Source organism: Parus major, chromosome 1A (assembly GCF_001522545.3).
Source record: "Parus major isolate Abel chromosome 1A, Parus_major1.1, whole genome shotgun sequence".
Lineage (NCBI taxonomy): Eukaryota > Metazoa > Chordata > Aves > Passeriformes > Paridae > Parus > Parus major.
In genome coordinates, this window is record NC_031773.1 from 39,483,564 (window position 1) to 39,503,758 (window position 20,195).

At 32.3% G+C, this 20,195-nt stretch overlaps 1 protein-coding gene across 2 annotated transcripts in view; it reads left to right on the plus strand.

Annotated features, from left to right (window-relative positions):
• The window catches only part of LRRIQ1 (leucine rich repeats and IQ motif containing 1), a 105,141-nt gene extending 85,579 nt beyond the window's left edge, over positions 1–19,562 (plus strand). For both annotated transcript variants that reach the window (XM_019006833.1, XM_019006835.1), the window contains 3 exons: positions 801–861; positions 5,691–5,811; positions 17,535–19,562. In XM_019006833.1, the coding sequence (XP_018862378.1) occupies positions 801–861; positions 5,691–5,811; positions 17,535–17,674 (322 nt within the window). In that variant the 3' untranslated portion in view covers positions 17,675–19,562. The remainder of the gene's footprint in view (positions 1–800; positions 862–5,690; positions 5,812–17,534) is intronic.
• Positions 19,563–20,195: the final 633 nt, after the last annotated feature.

The window sequence follows — 20,195 nt, forward strand, 5'->3', positions numbered from 1 at the left end:
TGTATTTATAATTAAATGGGCTGCAAATTTTTCTGTCTTGTGCAGAAAAATATGGCACATATCCTGCTTGTATCAATGACTGTAGAAACTATATGACAGATATATTCCTTAGGAAATATCTATCTGACTTTGCAGAAATATTTATCTTTCAGCCATGGTCCATTGTAGAGAAATACTCAAAGTGTTTGTTTAAGATAACTTCCATGACTTTTAATTTGAATGAAAACACTGGAATACAACATGTATTCAACAAAATGATGTTTGAAAGTAAGACACAGAAATTTATAAAAGAATTTTCTTAACTATTATTGTGCTACCTCTGCAGGTGTATGCTATGTGGTAGTATTTGTTCTGACTTTTTTAAGGGTCATGATATCATTTTTTTAATGTGCCAAAAGTCCAACCGATCTCCATTCAAACTTCATTGGTAGACAATTTAGAACAGCTGACATACTTATTCAACTGAAAACAATTTTATTCCTACAAAAAGTAACATGAAACCTGGCTTTTCTACAATTTATGTGAGCACATACAAAGAGTGATGCTGGTTAGAATGGTTTAACTTAATATTCTATTATTTGAATAAACACTTGTTAATTATTTTTTTAATCAAGTACAAGAAAATTAATAGTAATTGTTCTGATACTTTATCAGTTAATATTAATTTCTCTGATACATCTTAATCATGGAATTGTTTTAAATAATTAAGCAGGATTTTTCCTGCAAAGATTTTGTGCAGGTATTTTAGTGAGGCCAGTACAGTGGGAGTTACTGAAATTTTTGTTCTACATTTTTCCCAGCTGTCATTTTTTGCCTAAGATAGATCCTGCGATATGTGACAATAGACAAGTACAACTTGTGGTAAGAACTTGTTTCTTTGTGGGATTTTGCAGAATTCAGGTAATTCATGTCCATACCAGGTGTAAAAACAGAAAAATTTTTGGATTAATATAATTCTGTAGTGTTATGTCTGTTTGACAATCAAGCCATCCCCTGATGGAGATAAGAAGAAAATATTTTAGCACAGAAGCCCGTGGAGGTGCATTGGGTTCTAGCTTCATGATCTGACACTGAGTTTGTTTTTAAGACATCAAATGCTACTGTATGTTTTTTAAAGCTTCTAAATCTGCATTTGCAAAAAAAAGATTTAAAAAAATAAATCAGTACCAGCTACATTATTTACTGAAAATATGTATTCTTGTCAATTGAACAACTTTAAATATTCTCCAATTCTGTGTATAACATCCCTAAATCATTCTAATATGCCTTCAATGTCATTTATTGAAATACAGTGAGTTGGAATTGTATATTAATATGGTGACATTATTAAAAACATTGTGTGAAGTCAGACTTATTCCTACAATTTCTTTTTAAAACTTTTTTAGATATTAAAATGGTCTCTGCTCTTTTCATGATTCATTCTTTTTGCAGTATTTTAAAAAAGGGGATTTTCTGAAACAGGTAGTTCAGTAAATTGGCAGGAAGGGAAATATGAGCAATTTAACAGTTTGAAGATTTACGAAATTGAAAGACTGTGTCAGAGATGCCCAAAAGTTCCTTTAACAGCAAGCAGTTGTGATACCTACAGGCCAATATATACTCACTCCATTTCCATATGTATAGACTTTACATTTTGGCAAATTAGCAATATTCTTATGGATAAAATTTTGTACAGTTTAAAAAATGGGGAAAAAATTTAGAAGCCTGGCAGAATTAGTATTTTATACTCATATAGATGATGTAAAATACTGCATAAGAAGTACTTCCCAGTTAGATGATGTGCCTCATTTGTTCTCTGAGCAATCTTGCCCCTTTCTACCCTCTTCCCTCTTTAGCTTCACAACCCATGCAATTTATACCTTTTGGAAATGATTCCATAAAATTCTCAAATATATGGTTCTCATAAAATTAACCTTTGAAGAAAATGTAATCCTTTTAAGCCCTACATGTTACTGTTGCTGTTTTCTTTAAGACAGATTTTGTCAAATATTTTTCTCTGGCAAGTGTGTCCAATTCTTAGGTTCTTCTAAAATTTAAATGGCTGAAATCATGAACCAAATGTCTGTTGTAGGGTTTGATTGCAGCAGCACCAATAGTTATTTGTTAGGTGGAGTCTAAAACAGAAAATTGAGCAAATCATAATTTAATAATGTTATCTAAATTACATATTATGTAATTATTGGTAAGCATATGTGCGCATAGGTAGATTGTATGTTATTTACACTAAGCAGTTCTGTCCACAAAATACTGCTGCAATCCCACAATGGTATTATGTGGTGTGCCCACATAACTGGCAAAGTTATGGAATTGTCACAGCCTGTGCCACATAATAACATAGCTGTTCCACATGAATGAAATACAGAGAAAAATGCAATAGAGTGTTCAGAAAATAGAAAATGGAATAAAATGTATCTCTAATGCAGAAACCAGTACTATACAGGCAGGAAATAATGATGTGGTTTGTACACACAGACAGCTGGAGAATTTTGGTTTTAAAATTTATATGAGTTCTCTCTTAAAGGTTGAAATGTGAACATACTCCTACTGCTTTGGCACAGTAGCTTATTTAAAAGCTATGAAATCATGATAAAAATCAAGTTAACAGCTGCAATCATTATCAAAAAAGTTATTGTAAACTGAAAGTGGAAAATATATATTAAAAGCAAAATGAGAGACAGAGAGAGAGAGCAAGTTTAAGAAGAGGAAAGCATTCCTTGGCATTTCCATTAGTTTATTCCGATGCCATATGCTCAATCATGAAGTTTTCTGATGTGCTATACAATCCCTTCTTTTTATATGTTCCATAAGTGTTCCCTGCATTCTGAAAGCTTCATATAATTTTCTAAATGATATTTTTGCACATTCCAGTAATTTAAGTCTTTCTTTTTCATGGATACAAAATTGGATTTCAATGGTTGTATAAAAGAGTAAAGTCTTCTCACTGGGGATTATTGCTGTGTAGCAACCTGCAGTAAATCTTATACCTTATTATGTTAATCTTGGTCATTTTGGTGATTTTTCTCACTAGTAATACCATAGCAGTGCTCAGGAAGGCATGCTGACTTACAGTTTAAACTATTTTAAATTAATATGATTTTGTGGAATGGCAGGTCAGATAGACTTATTGATTCTTTTTTTATGAAGTTTAAGTTACCTACAGGGTTAAACCCTTTCACTATTGATCAGTCTGTCCAATCATTTAGGTGCAAATTGAATTCAAAACATCTTTTATCTCTGAAGGTTACGGAACTTCTTGATAATTTTACCTAGACAAATATACAAATGCAAAGCTGTCTTCAAGGCAAAGATTCCTCCTGATTGATATTAATTTTCAATTACTTAATAAGAAAGGTTTGTGGTAATAAAAAAAATAGCAAAAAGTGTGAAGAGTTAACTGTGATGATCACTACAGATGGAAGTCCAATACTAAGGACTGCAAAAAACTGCCAGTATCCTAAATTTCTTCCAAATTTTGGTTCTAAGTCATAAATAAAATTGGGAAGGTTTTAATTAACTTCAGAGGACTTTCAGTCAGCTTCTTAAAAGGCCAGAATTAAGTTTGCTTCAGTAATTAATACAACCTTAAATATTACTCTGACTGTAATTGAGTGAAAACACTTATCTTTATTTGAAATAAAATAACAAATATTTTACATCAGAGATCAAGACAGCCTTATTAAAATCTAGCATATAACCTGAATATTGTCTACAAGACAATGAAGCCTTAGTTTCTAGGATGGTAGGGATGGGATAATAAAATCATGGAAAGGCTAGATGTATAAAATTCTGTGGTCTCCTGGGTCTTTGGGAATTGGGACATTAAAAAACTTCTTTTGTGTGTTGAAACAAGTAGATATAAATAAATATGATAGATAGAAATAAGAATGATCAGTTCCCTTGGTTTGAATCTCTTTGAGCATCACAATCATTGGATTATTTCTACTAGTGAAAGACTAAAAGCTTTTAGTTTAAAGATTTTGAACATAGGAAGCTCTCACAAGCTTAAAGCAACTGTAAATATTAAGGCCAAAAGAAAGAGAAATAATTGGCAGGGTAAAACTTTTTTTTTCAAAGTTTCTTGGCTCTGCTATGGAAGAGAAAATAAAATATTGATGTTTACAGCAATAATAAAGACTAGCTGTGCAAAGCAAAACTTTAAATTCCTCATCATTAAACATATAAAAGTAAGCATCAGAAAACAAGGGATAAACTTTCTGTGCAGACACAAAGGGTATACAATCACTAAGGAAGAGTGTAAAATCTCTGTATCTTTAGGGTTTTTGGTTTGAAAATGCATGGACTTTTTAATGAATTTTACATTAAACAGTGACTGAGTAAAGACAAGGAAATGAAACAGGTCTCCATTTCATCTGAGTTCTCTCAGTTAGACTGGACTACAAAGCCTGTCTGCACTGGTGCAGTGCTGCTTTTGGTACAGTGAGGTAGTTTGAACAGGAAGTCTGGAAATTGTCTCCTCCAGAATGGCCTACAACTTCATGGTAACAGCACTTTCCTGAGAAAAAGGGAGCTGTGGGCTTTAGCCCCCTGAAGAAGGAGTTGAGACCCAGTCTCTTGATACCTGGTTGAGCAGTCTTGCTACTACAATGTTAGGCAAAAGTTTAGTTACATTACCACTAGCAGAGTCTTTCCTTTTCTATAGTTTGTTTTTATGTTAAAAAAGAAATACCCAGTTAAACACCTAGCTTCTGAAAGACACCTAGCTCTTCACTCCAACAAGGGGAAAGACTTAATCTGCTTTTCTGGACTTCACTTCTGAAGATCCAGAGACAAGAGAAGTATACCCTTACATTAAGTACTTCCAGTTGTCTGACTCTACAGTTTGGATTTTGTAGATTGTTCATCAGCAGTGTCTGATTTTTCTCCATCATTGTTACTGGCCCTCAGTATCTAGTTATTGTTAGAGGCTGCTTTTGGTGCTGAATAGCTTTTCATTACATTCTTCAGTAAATGTGAAGTTGTTTCTGCAAAAATAACAATCTTCAATTTACAGTGGGTGGTATCTTCCAGGTCAGTTTTTAAACTTTGCCCTACATGTTCCCAAACAGCATTGCTAAAATGAAATATGATTTTCGTTTTTCTTTTGGCATATTTGTGTGCAGGTAACATGCCTCATGCCAAAACATGCCACCGCTGGATGTTAGAAGTTTATAATTAATATAATACTCTTGCCTAAAGTATAATTAAAATGCTGTCTGATGGTTATGGTTAATTAGCAAAAAACCTAAAAGATTAAATTACTCACTGGGCCCATGACTGATTGAAGTGTCCTGGATAAAGCATAAATATTGCAGGAAATAATCCAATATGACATCTCTGACATTCAACTATAACTTAAATTATAGACTGGTCAGTAAATGATCTTAAGCTGTTTAAGGTTTCATCAGCCCTCTGCTAGATTGATTTTCTTCAAAATTACTGTACTAAAATGTTTTCTTTTGTTGTTGCATTGACTCAGATCACAAACCACAATTTTAAGATCGGCTCTTATTTACAAAAATGCTTTGACATAGTGCATTTGTTCAGCCTAGGCAACAAAAAAGGATTGTGGTATCATTTTGAAGAAGGTTGTTTGACAGACCCTGTTTGTTTATTTGGAGTAATGTGAGCTACATTCAGAAAATGTTATATTTTGTTTCATGATTGTGTACATTCTCTCCCACTGCTTCCAGGCAAGCCCTGTAAGCAGAGAAGACATGGATTTAGACCTTGTTTCCATGGCCGGTGGAAGTGCTTTGACTGAGAACAGAGAAAAAAATAAGCCGCCACACAGACACTCAGCAAGATCCTCAAGTAAGTTATGGTTCTTCTCAATATCAGTATTAAAGATCACTTTAAAATGCTAAGTAGAACTGAACATGCTTGGAATCCTTAATAACACATGCTGCTTATCTTTCTGTTTCTTTTTTTATCTAAAGCCTTTTCATACATTTGCTAGAGTTCTGTTTAAAAACTTTAGATCAGTAGACTTTCCTCTTGTGATTTTAATTGGAAGTTCCTTGTGATTGTATTGTAGCTCCTCTCATATCTGAGTCCTGAGAAATTTTCCCTCAAGTATGAAAAAAGATTTTTTTTTAATCTTTGTCTAATTTTTTTTTTTCAAAAGAGCTTTGGAAAATGCATGTTTTGTTACCTGAGCCCCAAAACACATATCACAAATCACGGCACAGATTTCTGCCATGTTGATTACCAGTTATGCTGTAGTATATGATCCCACTGAACTTATTATACTCAGTAGTAGAGGATCCTTTGAAAGCCTTATAGTTTTATCACTCTAATACCATGGAAGGTAACAAAAGAATCTATAGAGAGAAAAAAAAAAAATAATTCTTGAATGTTATAAAATTATAGAATATTGAGTTTCATGTCCTATTTTGTGTAATATAACTGAAGAAATGCTGATTCTGATAATATAATGTACTATTTTTTTCAAATAAGGAAAAACATAAACCTCCCATAAGCACATTACAGAAAACATAAATTGTACAAAGTAACTTCTGGAAAATTATCAAAATTCCTAAAACTTTTTAAGTAATGTTTCTTCATTCTTGAAATGTTGTCAAAATAGAAATCGGGTACTTCATATAATTTATTTATATAAATTGCTGGATTTACTTTTTGATTATGTTTTCATATATTCTGAATTTCCACTTTCAATAAAAAAAAAATAAAATTCAAGAAAAACATGTAAAAATACCTGAAATCTCTATTTTCCTGACATACTTTGTAAAGGCTTTAGAATAAAGGTTTATTTACATTACTTCACCACAAGCAAAAATTAATGGTGACTCAATATGTTTATGCTTATTCATTTGATTTACATTCATAAAATTAGATTACATAAAATTCATCATAATAGTTTAATTGTACCAGTGGAGAAAGAACATAATTCTGTCTTTGTGCCTGCCATCTTAGAAAAGAAAAAATTATGTCTTTAGTTTTCTTGTTTTTCTCCATTGGCTGGTGATGACATTTAAATTAGATGAGATTCCTAACTTCTGAGATCCTGAATTTAGGTGAGACAACTCAAAATTACTGATGTCAATGACAAAATTATCATTATATTCATACATCCAGAATAGAATGTGTCGGTATCTTGAATAATTGGGTTAAATAGTATCCACTTCATTCATATTAGTGTATAACTCAGACTGTAATCTATACTGTAACTCCATTCAAAAATAAATTAATATGAACTCTTTCGACATGTGGAACTTGCCTGTGTGGATCTTGGGAACAGATTTTTCTTTGGAAAAGAAAAAAGTATCATTTCATTAGACCTTCAAAAAGGAGTGATTAGGAAAGGAGCAGGAAAGAACAACCAAAAGGCAGAGTCATAAATGTGGGAGGGCAGGGGTACAGAGAGGGAGAGAGTTTACAATGTCTGCTAATATTGGTATACTTTAAAAAAACACACCTCTACTCCACCATACCTATGTATTCATTCTTATTTCAGTAGTCCAGGAACTAAGGAAAAAAAAAAAGCCCAGATTTTATGTCTTTTTAAATATATTTCTGCATATGTGTATATATAACTTTTATCATTGTGGATTTAAGAAATTCAACAGTGATCATACATTCAGTTGCATTGCTTATGATATATAAAACCAAACATTGCTGTCACCTTTGTACATTTCATATGCAGTATAGAAACATGTTTACTACATTATTTCTGTTTGCCAGACTGTTGCTTCTCAATGATCAGAATAAATCATTTAGCCCCATGATATCCTGAATCTGAAAACACTATAAATTTACCTTTACTGAGAATGTATTTGTTATTAAATGCTTCCTTGTTCTATAGTCTCTCTTGGTTTTGCCTTCTGAAATATTAAATGAAGATGCCTATGAGCTGTTTCAGTGCTTTAGTAGGCGTGTTCCCTTTGATTTAACCTGCAGTTGTATTGCAGACTATTATAAAGATGCTGTGACCTTAGATGTGCTGTCATTTCAATAAATTCTTAAATCAAGTTCTTGTGCCATGTTTTCAGGAGATCTCAACCTCAATGATTTGACAAGCTTTAATTAATGAAGTGTCACTGAGTTCACTTTCCAACATCCATGGTTGTGGTTGCTCCTCAGAATTCAATTATTGTTAGGGATCAAGAGCTGTTTTTTGGGTGTATCATACATGTTCCTTATATATAAATTGTAATTTAGAAATTGTATCAATAAATTGTTGAGATCTTACAGGCTGGAAAGTCTAGAAATACAAAATAATGGATTCTTAAATATATTTACTAAAAAAACCCTCTCAAATTCGTGTGATACTGATATAAAATACCTTTCATATGTATAGGGATATATGAATTATCATGTGTTTTTTAGGGCAAAACATACAACACTTAAAAGTTATTAACTTTTAATTCACAGGGGATTTTAAAAAGGTTAAGTGAAGATTTTAAGAAATATTTCTGTGAACTTCCCAACTTTTATTTTTTTTCTGTAGATCTCTTTTTCCAAAGGCAGGTTCTTTGAATTCTGGATTAAACAATTTTAAGTTTTTTAAAAGCCAAATTTCCTATTTTTTCTGAAAAATTTGTATGGGATAGATTAATCCTAAACTAACTTAATTCTGTGCCTTGACAAAGATAAATTAATTTAGTAATAAAAGGAATGCTTTTAACATAGTATATCTCAGTTTAAGGAAAGCGTTTGTTTACTTAAAAGTATTTGATTTGCTTCCCTGTTACATGTTCAAACGGAAAACTAACTGTTCATTAAATTGGCCAAATGTTTTAAAAAAAAAAAATGTATAACCTAAAGAAAGAGTAGCCATTGTTCAGCTGGAGTAAATAGTTATCTGTCTAATTTCAGACTTTGCTTCTGGCAATGGCCAGTACATTATGATCTAAGAACATACTTATATTATGTTCTAGAAGGAATATAATATTCCTTCATAGTGACTGCTTTTTTCTCCCTTGTAACGAGTTTTTCTTTTCTATTTCTTGATGTTACTTTTTTGAGGTGAGGCTGGTTGGGAGGCAGGCGGGTCTGACCATTCTTTACCATTTTTATTAACTTCATAAACATTGGTGTGAATTTCTGGTTGCATTTTTTGTTTTAATACTTTCCTGAACAGTAGAATTGTAGTCATTATTAAGTTGCAAGATGAGCATAGAAATATTTTGCAAGAGTTAGAAGTTTAGCATTTTTATACCCAGCTAGAAAGTATGATTCTTTGTATATCCTAATATCCAATTTGTGAGTAGGCTATGATAATCAACTACCTTCTATCATCCTAATCTGTTTCTGGCCAACCAATGTTGGACATATAAATGAGTCTCCTACATATTTACATTGTCTAACTGTCATCACAATTTTGGGGTTTTCTTTTCTCTGCAAATTTAAACTTTATGTTCATTATATTTGCCTTGGGAACTGCAGTCTTCTGACCAAAATTTGAAAGGGAAATGCAATGGGAGCTGTGCATCTGCTACTTAAAATACTGCTCAGAATTCTTAATTCTTTTCCTACCTGAACTCTAGCTTTTCAGGAAGCCTCTGATATCAGTAAAACTGCTTTCCAGGAAAAAAAAAATTCAATTAATTAGAAACTGAACCTCCTCATTCCTTTGTTACCCTTAGTTCAAAAAGTAGGCCCATGTATATCTCCGGTAAAAAACATTTGTCAGTTTTTGCTCTCCAGTAAACAAAACTTTACATTCTGCTAGTCAGTGAAAATGAATTAATGAAGTTTAATTATGCCTTTCTTACAGTGTAAAGTCTTCCATCTCAGAAAAAAAACCAGTAACTTTTATTTCACTTTCTTTTCAAATCTTACTCAATTCTTTTTGCTCTTGACAGAAACCCCCACCTTGTTTTGGTTTTTTTGCCTCCCTTTCATAATGAGTATTGTTAGAAACCCTTCAGCTTTGTCATAAGCAATGTATGGTACAGATTCACTTTACAAAATTCCTTCTTTCCTGTTCCTTTCTTCCTAGCATCACTATTGTCTATATATTCTAGTTTTGTTGTCTATCATTCAGGATTTGTAAAAACTCTCTGTGTAATCAGTATCTCATTTTTAAGCTCTCTATGAATTTGCGCATATTTTACCAAGGGGTTTCTTGTGCATATTTCTTTCCTGCATACATATTTTTCTATGTATTGGTTAACTATCAAACAATATATACCTAATCTTTTTGAACACACTACAGAATGACATCTTACAGAATACTGCTTAATTCACTTTGAGGTTGCATATTAAAAAATTACCTAAATGCAAATTTTAAAAGGCATGTAGAATTTGCTTTCATTGAATTTAAAAGGCTAGGGAGAAAAAATGATACATGGTCTCATGTATTTTCATCATCTGTGTTTCCAGTTATGAAAATAATTCAAGAACAGATACACAGAGACACATTCTAAATTTTAAGTGGTTTTTTACAGCCTCATACTCTTCTGCTAAGGTTTGGGAGTTCTTCAGTGTGGGGGTTTTTTTAAGAGAAATCAGCTTAACAAACAAATTCAATTTTGAGACACTGGTTTATAGTTCACTTTTCCACTTAGAACCATGGGCCCATTAGACCAGTGATAAGGATTTCTTATGTCTTATGATTTGAGTAAATAATAACAGTTTTATTTTTCCTTTGCTGTGGGATGTTTGTTAAGTAGATTAAAAAATATTTCTCAAGTCAGTGCACTGAAAGATCCAGTAATTTATGTTGGGCTACTTCAGATTGTTGCACTGGATGGTAAAGATGTGTCTATAAGATCTTCTTTCCCAAGGCACTCTTTCTGTCCTTGTTTCTTTTCCTTCTAATTTGTCTCTTTTTCATTGCTGTTTTTTCCACATCTGTGTTCCGTAATTCCTTCTTTTACTATGACTGATTCTTGTTTCTGTCCTCCAGCTTATTGCAGCATAAGCTTCCTCTCCCATCCACTCTTCCTTCCCACACATGCCATCAAGTCTTCTGTTTGTTTCTACAGATCCCAGTCTGATTACTTTTTTTCCTCTCACTCTGTGTTTCCTTTTGAAGCCAGATTATTCTTGACAGTATTCCTCAGATTCATTATCTAGTTTAGACCTCCTCCAAATATGGCCTGGTTTAGTGTACTGTTTAGGCAGATCTTGAGCCCAGTCTCTTAATGGACTTTTCCTTTGTGTTCTTTCTTATTATTACCTGTATTTTCACTTCTTTTAGTTATGTTAATTCCAAGAGTTAGGAACCATCTTCTTTATTCTTACACAGCTCTCCTGTGCCAATTCACAATTTTCTTCTTCCCCATGTTTTAATCCCTGCTCTGTGTCAGTCTCTTTGTCAAGTCATTCTAGTCTCTTGTGCCAGCTGTGCCAGGGTACTGTTTACCAAGTCAGCTTTAGTTTCTCTCACCTTGATTCTGAGTCAGTCTCATTTCTTTCTTGGATTTTAGTTGCAGCCCTTTGCCTCTTCTCTCAGTCTTCTTCCTGTAGGAGTTTGGATTCTTACCCTCTTCATGGTTCCTGCAGCTATTCTCCATCTGCCACAGACAGCATGAAATGAGCAGGCTTTTAAGTTCCCTGACTTAGCACGATCTTCAACATTATCTGTAGGAATAGCCTTGCTTAGCTCCGTGTAATATCATGGTAAAGAATGTTTCCATGCTGACTGTTATTTTAGTGAATGTAGTCCAAAAGATCAAGAATTCCTTCTCTGATCATGGGAAAACTTCAATTTGTATATACTTGATCCAAATTTGGACATATCCTAAAAGGAAGGCTCTTTTATTTGGTAGGTTTCAGATCTCCTTTGCAAAGGACAACATAAATATTTTACATATTTTCTTAGAAGTAACCAACCTTGCGGAAAATTTCAAGCAGATGCTCAATTTCATCCTAAATGATCAAAACTGGGGAAATAGATGAGCTGGTACAAAAAATAGATATTGAGCTTTAATAAGCAGTGGTGCTGAAAGTCTTCCTTTTAATTAGAAAAGAACTGTATTTTACAGGAATGTATTTGGAACACTATGTTTATTATGTTTATTTTAACTGTGTGGAATGTTAATTAATAAATGTTTTTAATATATTCTTGTAAATGGTTATCTCTTTCAACTCCATGTGACTGAGTCACATTTTAGAGTTCAGATTATTCAAGTATGTAATTGTCAGCATGATCTAGTTAGAAGAGCATCATTGTTTGGTAAACAAAGAAATTTAAATTAATTGTTTCTATAAAATTTTAAAACTAATCTCTAGTCCTAGCAGCATGAAATCATGCAGATTTACAAACAAAATTCACCATTTACCTAAAAAGAATTAATCATGATTATATTTTTTCTGCAGATCTCCATACAAAAAGGAGATATATTTTTACATATCGTGTTTTATTTAATATAAATTGTTCCCCAGACTTTTCAATGCTATTTAAATATAATTTTGAAATTTAAAAAATATAATGTAAAATTGCATCACAATACATATTTTTATGCAAACAGTGCAACTAAAAAAAAAAAAATCCAACTTTAAGATAGCCGTAAATAACATTATTAAAAAGTTAACTTTTCTGATATTGTAACATTTACCTTTTTCACAGACCTGCTGAACCTACCGTCTTTCCAGAGCTTAAATTGATGTAAATGCTTTGCTGCTAAGGATTCGTTCTGGTCACTTTCATTAAAATCTTGAGGCTTTTTTCTCCATGCCTTCTTATGCCATATTTGCTTTTAAGTAATACAATATGTTAAGGACTTTGGAATAAATTATATCTCCAGACACACAATGTTAGGTGGATCGATAAATGTCCTATGACGTCTACTATGCATCATAAAATTCTATCATAACCTTTTTAACAAAGCTTTTCTTCTTGGACACCAAGAATTTCATTCAAAGCATATTACATATTGCATTACTTATCAAAACAGTGGATATGTAAACCTTGACATTTGTTAAAAGACCCAGGCTTTAACCAAAAAAAGACCAGAACAAATCGATAGCAGAATACAGATTAAACAACCAAAAAGTGACTGCTTGGAAATAGAAGCATGTGACATTATGCCAAGACAAGCTTTCAACACATACTCAAAATAGTTTTTTGATATATACAGGGATCTGAAAGTCTCCCAGACCGTGCTGGAGCTTCATATATTAAATTGTTAGAAGTAAATGAATGTACAGTAAAAAAGTGTTAAAGCCTGTCTTCCAAAGCCTGCTTTAGTATAGGAGAAGTTAAATTGCTTTTCTTGGCTGAGATTAGTTCCCACATCAGTGGGTATTAGAATAACCATGTACCACGTTAAGTTATACTTAATATACTTGCCAGGTTCTATTTAATTCTAGTACAAGTAATGGTAATAATAATAGTTGTCAAAAATATCAGTACTGTATATAGTAAACCAAATATAATTGTTCTAATTTGTATTTAGTAAACATGTTAGTTTACATTTAATATATATCTAATTCTATTTAGTAAAGATACTCAAGATAGTATCTTGAAATTGTGTGACTCTTTCTCTTGCTGCCTTTGGGCAAGACCCACTAAAAATACACTTAAGGAACATAACATGAAATAAAACTATTGATTATGCTTACAATTATTCATAAATCATAAATTCACACGTACATACCTATGTGTGTATGTATGCATATTAATGAAATATTTGCCTCTTTATAGCAAAATATGCCTATAAATGTCACCTTTATTTTACCAATTAAGAAATTATTATAGTAGTAATATGATTCACTCATATGCTAGTATGTGAACCATTCATTTGCAGGACACATTGCAGTTTAGGGAGATTGCAAATGCAAGCATGCCATAAAAACTGTTCACATCATTAGTAATGCTATAAGAGAAGTATGTAAGGTCCCTCAAAGAAAAACCCAAATCAATAAATATAAGAAAAAATATAATAAGGATTCATTTTGATATGTTTTGGGGATTTTCAGGAAATTGGGTTTGCTGGTTGGGTTTTCTGTGTGTGTGTTGGGTGTTTTTTTGTTTTGTTTTTTGTTGTGTTTTGTTTTGTTTTTTTAACAAGACTATGTTTTTAAGGAACATTTATAGGTTCAGTCTATTAATTCAAAGGGCCATGGTCATCCCTTACCAGACTCTCTTGTCTTCTCTCATTCCCTTGGTCTTGACAAAATTCTAACCATTTCCTAATTGAGGTATCTTTAATGAGTATTTCTGAAGAAAATTGCCTGTTTGAAAATCAGAATCAGAAAATCTGTTGTAAACACAGATATTAACAACCAAGTCGTGGATTTTTTTTGGTTTATATGTAACTCTTTTTACTTCTTACAAGATTCTACCTAGATGCTTACTTTACACTTAAGTGCAAAGCTGCTTTTACTTGAGCATACATGAAATACTCATACCTAGATTTTCACTAGAGTAGTAAAAAGACATGAAGTAAAAGAAAGCACAGTCATTTTTGGGCATATGTATGATCAATCAGTAAATCCTATATTTGCAATGCATTCCATTCATTATTGGATTATCATTATTGGATTAGATATTATTTTTTTTTTTTCACTGAAGATGTGGTCAACCATTAGAGCAGGCTGACCAGAGAAGTGCTGGAATCACCATCCCTGGAAATGTTCAAAAAACATGTGGATGTGATGCTTAGAGACATGGTTTAGTGGTGGACTTGGCAGTGCTGAGTTAATGGTTGGACTCCGTGATCTGAGAGGTCCTTTCCAACTTGCATGAATCTGTGGTCCTATTCTAATGTTTTCCTTAATCTTTCTATTTGGTCTTGCATTAAACTCTAGGAGAAAGAATTACAGCAAAACCCTTTCTCATATTTGATTAATACTTTCTTTATAAATGAGGTTTCTTTGCTTTAGGACACAATTTTTACATCATAAGTAATATTAAAGCCACTAGCAGTTACAATAGCCACCAGTGTAACATCTGAGAAATAGCTGTGACATGAATAGAAGTAAGCAAACTGCACTGTGCTGGTGTGATTTATCTGTCCTTGAGAATTTTTCTTCAGGGAATAGTCTGTTGGTTCTCCATGCCAGCTCTGTCTTTCATCACTTCAGTAAGACCAGAGCTGATAATAATACCCATCTACTTATCTATTTAGTAGATATCAAAAGTGCTTTATCAGAAGTGCAAACATAATTATGCCAATTTCAAAGATGGAAAGATGGGATGTATGAAGGGAATGATTTACAGTGATTTACAACGAACCCCTCTGTAGATATTTCATTCCAAATCAGTTGATCATTCTCTGCAATGGCTTTCCTTTTCTTTGGCTGAATAGTGCTGAGAACTGTGTAAAGGATGGAAAGAAAGAATACAGTTAGTCTGTGCTTCAATTCAGTTTGTCTAGGTCACAATTGTATAATAAAGTTTAAAGCAGATGCTATGAAGTCTGAGACCAGATAAAAAAAAAGAGACCCATGACTGTCAGATGTTGGGAGAGCCTCATTGGGAGAGATTTGTTAAACCTGCATATAGCAGGTCTTTTGGATTTTGTAATGGAAGAACAATACATATTTCGTATTCATGTAAGGGCAATATATTCCTTCCAATACATTGTATATAATTACAAATGGAGAGGGAAAAACCCTACATGTACAGATTACTGAAATCCACCATGAAAATACTATTTAGCAGTACACAGAGGTTCATAAACAAGTGAGGTAGTTCACCCACAAATAATCTAGATCAGGCAGTTAGGATTAGGTTGACTGACTGTCTTCCTAGATTGACTCAATCACTACTAGACTAGTTTTCAAATTCATTATTGATAGGCTCTTTGTAGTCTCTGTTTTTACTCTGTTTTACAAATAATGTAATTAATTTTTTGTCAAAATATAGGAAAAAAGAATTCATACGTCTTTTTTACCTATGCTGTGGATACCATGTTGAAGATGAGGGCACAGAAAAAGCATAAATTAGCCCCAGTTTTGTTTTCTGCTTTAAATGTGCAATAACTATTTCCTTTTTGTTTTTATTTTAACAAAAAATTCCAGTCTTAATTATTTTTGTTGTTTAACAATGTTTCCAATTTCCTAAAATATTTCTTGAAATTAAAGGCATCCAATTTAAAAAACAGTATTACCATGTTGGATTTATTTTGAAGTTTCACTAATTAATCACTTAATTTACTAATTTGAGGGTTTCAATTTCAGTGAATACATTATGGTTCCCAGGCAAAATAATTAATGGAAAGTTTACAGCTTAATTAAATATTTTCTTTGCTCTTTAACAGAAGTCTTTCTGTACTAAGGAGATCTGCTACCATTTGAGGTGTTAAATAAAATAATCCAAAGGCAAGGAAACTGGGAATGCTGTAAAGGCAAAATATCAGAATTTTAAATCTTTAGGAGATATATCTAGAGTAAATTATACATTTTAAGTAAAAAAGAACAAATTACTACATCTGTAGAGCCATAAGAAGATGAATGGAGATAATGTTAAAAATACTTGAAACCTCTTGGTTGCCAAAAGAGACAACTGTTTAATAGATACAATAAATACAATTGCAATAATTTAAGGATTCATAAGAAAGGAAACTATGATCTGGGAAAACCTCCTGACATTTAGATCTAGCAGGCTACAGGGAAGCATCTATGAGAAAACAAAGAAACTCTTACTCTTTGAAATTTGTAGGTGTGTTTTATATATTGGTACATAGAATGATGTTCTACTTTTTTGTCACTATGTATTCTGAGAAATTTAATTTTTCTACTGAGAAGTACTAAAAATTTTAAATATCTAAGATACTGAAACTATGTAATAATATTTTCCTTTGGTAAGTGGAAAAAAGTTCATAAAATATTATTTTATAAGCTAGGATTTTATATACATACATATACTGACAGACATGAACTGCTGCATTGTGAACATCATATCATTCTCTTGCAAAGTTTTGATTGTCTTCCACAGATATTTTCTTTCTTATAGATGCCAAAGAAAAATATTATCAGGTGTTCATTTATGTTAAAGAAATACTATACCTTTGGTCATGCCTACTGGTTATTTTATTTAAATAATTGTCTGAAGAATTTTTTAGAAACTAAATTACTCAAGCCTCTGTATGCATGACAATGAAAGTGATTGTTTCACATACTCCTATGTGTTCTTAAATTTTTCTGTGGCACCATCCAGCATCTAAGTTTAAGTATTCCTGAGCTTTGAACAAAATAAATCTCTTTTATTTGGTCTAATATAGCCACAAAAACTTGTTAATTAGCTATGTCTTCTGAACTAGTTCTTCATCCACTTGAAGGATGAGTTTCTGTGTCAAAAGCATTGAGTATCTCTGTAAGTGTTTAAGTTCAGAATGGAGAGATAATGGCACTTCTAAAAATATGATCATCTTGTTTATTAATTTTACTGTCTTTTAGATAAGGAGTTTATTGCTTTTTAAAGTACTAATTTGTGAAAATGTATTTCTTTTAAATGGTGAGCCATACGTAACTATAAAAATTGTGTGCTGTCAATTAGACCTAGAAATAGTATTGCCTTGGAAAGAATATCATATTGCCTCGGAAAGAATATAATACAGTGAAATTTAGGGAGTTCTGGTTGGTTGGTTGGTTTTTAATTTCATGTCTGTTTTGCTGTTTAGAAAAGAATATTTCTACTCCAGAAAAATCATGTTTGGGTCCATCTCATAGAGAACGGATATCATTTCGAGACCATCCAGTGGAGCTAAGTGGAGGATGGGGAGCAGGCAAAAAAAGGCAAAAGCTTAAAAATACTAGCTGAATATTTGAGATAACTAGTTGATTTAATCAAACACAGACACACATATGGACACCTCTGAATATCAATTGTTGTATTGTTGTAATTGGATTGTTGTACATTTCATTTATTACCAATAAACCAGTTTCAGTTAACTACTTTTGACTTACTTCATTATACATGGTTACAGTGGTTTGGGTTTTGTGGGATTTTTTGGTCAAAGTATTTTATACCTGTCAGTAAGTTATCATAGTTTGTGTTTCCAATTGCTTATATGTTCATGTGGTATAGAATGCAGAACTGATTAACTTTACAAGGTTTGTTGTGCAGTGACTAAGTTTAGCTAAGCTAAGCTTGCTTATAAGAACTGGATGAGTCCAAATATAATAAGGATTCATGTGATGTATGTCACATATTGAAACACTGAATTCTCATTTTCTCACAAAATAAAATACATGCTTGCAAACTGTGTTGTGAGCTATAACAGCTGGCAATGCCATTCTTAGAGAAGTCTGTTTAGAATATTTTACTGAACCAGTATACAAATGAGGAGCATGCACTTTTATTAGGAATATAAGTAGTCCTCTAGATCTTACATCATAAATTATTGTCATAATATAATAAAGCAACCTGTTATGGTTTTATACTTGCAAATACTGTTTCCTGGAGGATTTAAAAAAAAATAATAAAAGGTTCTCATTTCATTCTGGGATAATGTAAAATTAGATCTATATGTCACTGTTAACCCAATTTAATTTTTTCAGACTCGTGTGTAAATGTTTTGTGGTGCAAGGAAACCTAGAGAAAAAGAAATACTGTTTCAACTGTTCATGGGTTTCTAATGCATTACTTCTAGTCAATGCTTTATCCGTGAGCATAGAGGACAGAAAATGTTCCTTGATTTCAAAGCCTAACATTATTTTAATATTTTTAATATTTGAGGGTATAAGTTGCTAATTGGATCTAAGAAAAGGCTGTCTTTGGTATTTCCTTGTCTTTGTAAGCTGCAACCTCCTGTAGATGGAGAAAGAGGTGGAAAGGGTAATAGGGCTTGAAACTTCAGTCAGTAAAAACATAAATTCTTGCATTGTGGCTGTTTTTAAAATTTATTTAAATTAACATGTGTTGTTATTTTGTAAAGTGTTTTTTATGCTAACGTATATCTAACTATGAGTTAAAAGCGTTTATCTCCATTTTTGTGAATACTTGCATTCATTTTCAGGTAAAAAGATGATTGACCTCATGGAAAACCTCCAGTAAATAATTTTACTTGTTTGAACAACTGTCCTGTTTTTATTATCACTTTGCTTATGAAAAGTCAGTGCACCCTATTTCAGAAAATATTTCTTTGCCTTTCTGGGGAATTATGGTCAGGTTGCTTAACCTGACTATAGAAATGCTGTGGTTGGCAACAGGGTATAAATTGTCAGTAGATGTTTATTTCGCCTAGTTAGTTTCCAAATGTATGAAGTTAGTGCTCAGCTTGATTTCAGGATCTGCAATATAATGACTTTTAACTGTCATCAGCAAATAGTGGAGCTTTTGTGGGTTTGCTTTTAACATCAAGGTTCTAAATTTTTTATGGAAAACTTTGTTATTTCAACATTGCACCTGGTAGTTTGTGTAGCCACTGTTACAGGTATTAACTGGAAATCAAAATGCAAAATCAAGAGGTTCATGGCTTAACACTCCTTGCAGATTGTTCCCTCTATTTGTCTAGAGTATCCATAATATACTGTACATCACCAAAACTGTAAATAAGGCTCTTTCAGATTTTATGGGTCTTTCTATATCTGTCTGTATCTACATCTATATCAAAAAAAATATCTGCTGTATAAAAATTATTAGACTTAATCTCTTTGTTTTCAGGGTATTTCTGAATGAGAAATACCTCCCAGCTTGAATAAAATGGTTTGGCAACATTTTTTTTTTTTTGTCTTTTATTTTGCAAAGATAAATGGTAGCTATTTAATATACAGTTTACTAAATTATAAATTGGAGTGACAATATTCACTGACAAGCCTTTTAGGTTCATAATATGCTTAGTCTGCATAAGTTAAGTAATATGCCCCAGATAAATTAATGTATAAAGTATGCTGTTTTCATTACATAACATTGCAATGTGTAATAAGATGAGGTCTTCTTGTATCCAGCAAATTTTTCTCAGAATTGCAATGTTCAAAGTATGTCTGACCAAATGCAGAAAACATGCAAGGTGCAGCTTCTGTTCAAGCTAGCAGAAGACCTTTATTGCACTCAGAGATAAGGTGAAGCAACCAACATGCCTTGGTGTTCATGGTCACATCTTAGAGTAGGTAAGGTCAGAGGTAACACAAATGATACACTTGGTGGGTATTTATGACATTAATTTTTCAAGCCCTACTCTGAAAGAAGTTTTATCAGGTTTTTGTGTCTTTTGGGGATTTTATTTTTGTTCTCTCTTTTTCATTTTGTTTATTTTGGGCTTTTTTCTTCTTTTTCTTTTTTTTTTTTTTTCCACTTTTCTTTGTCCCCTCCACACCTACCCCCTGATGCAGTAACTCCC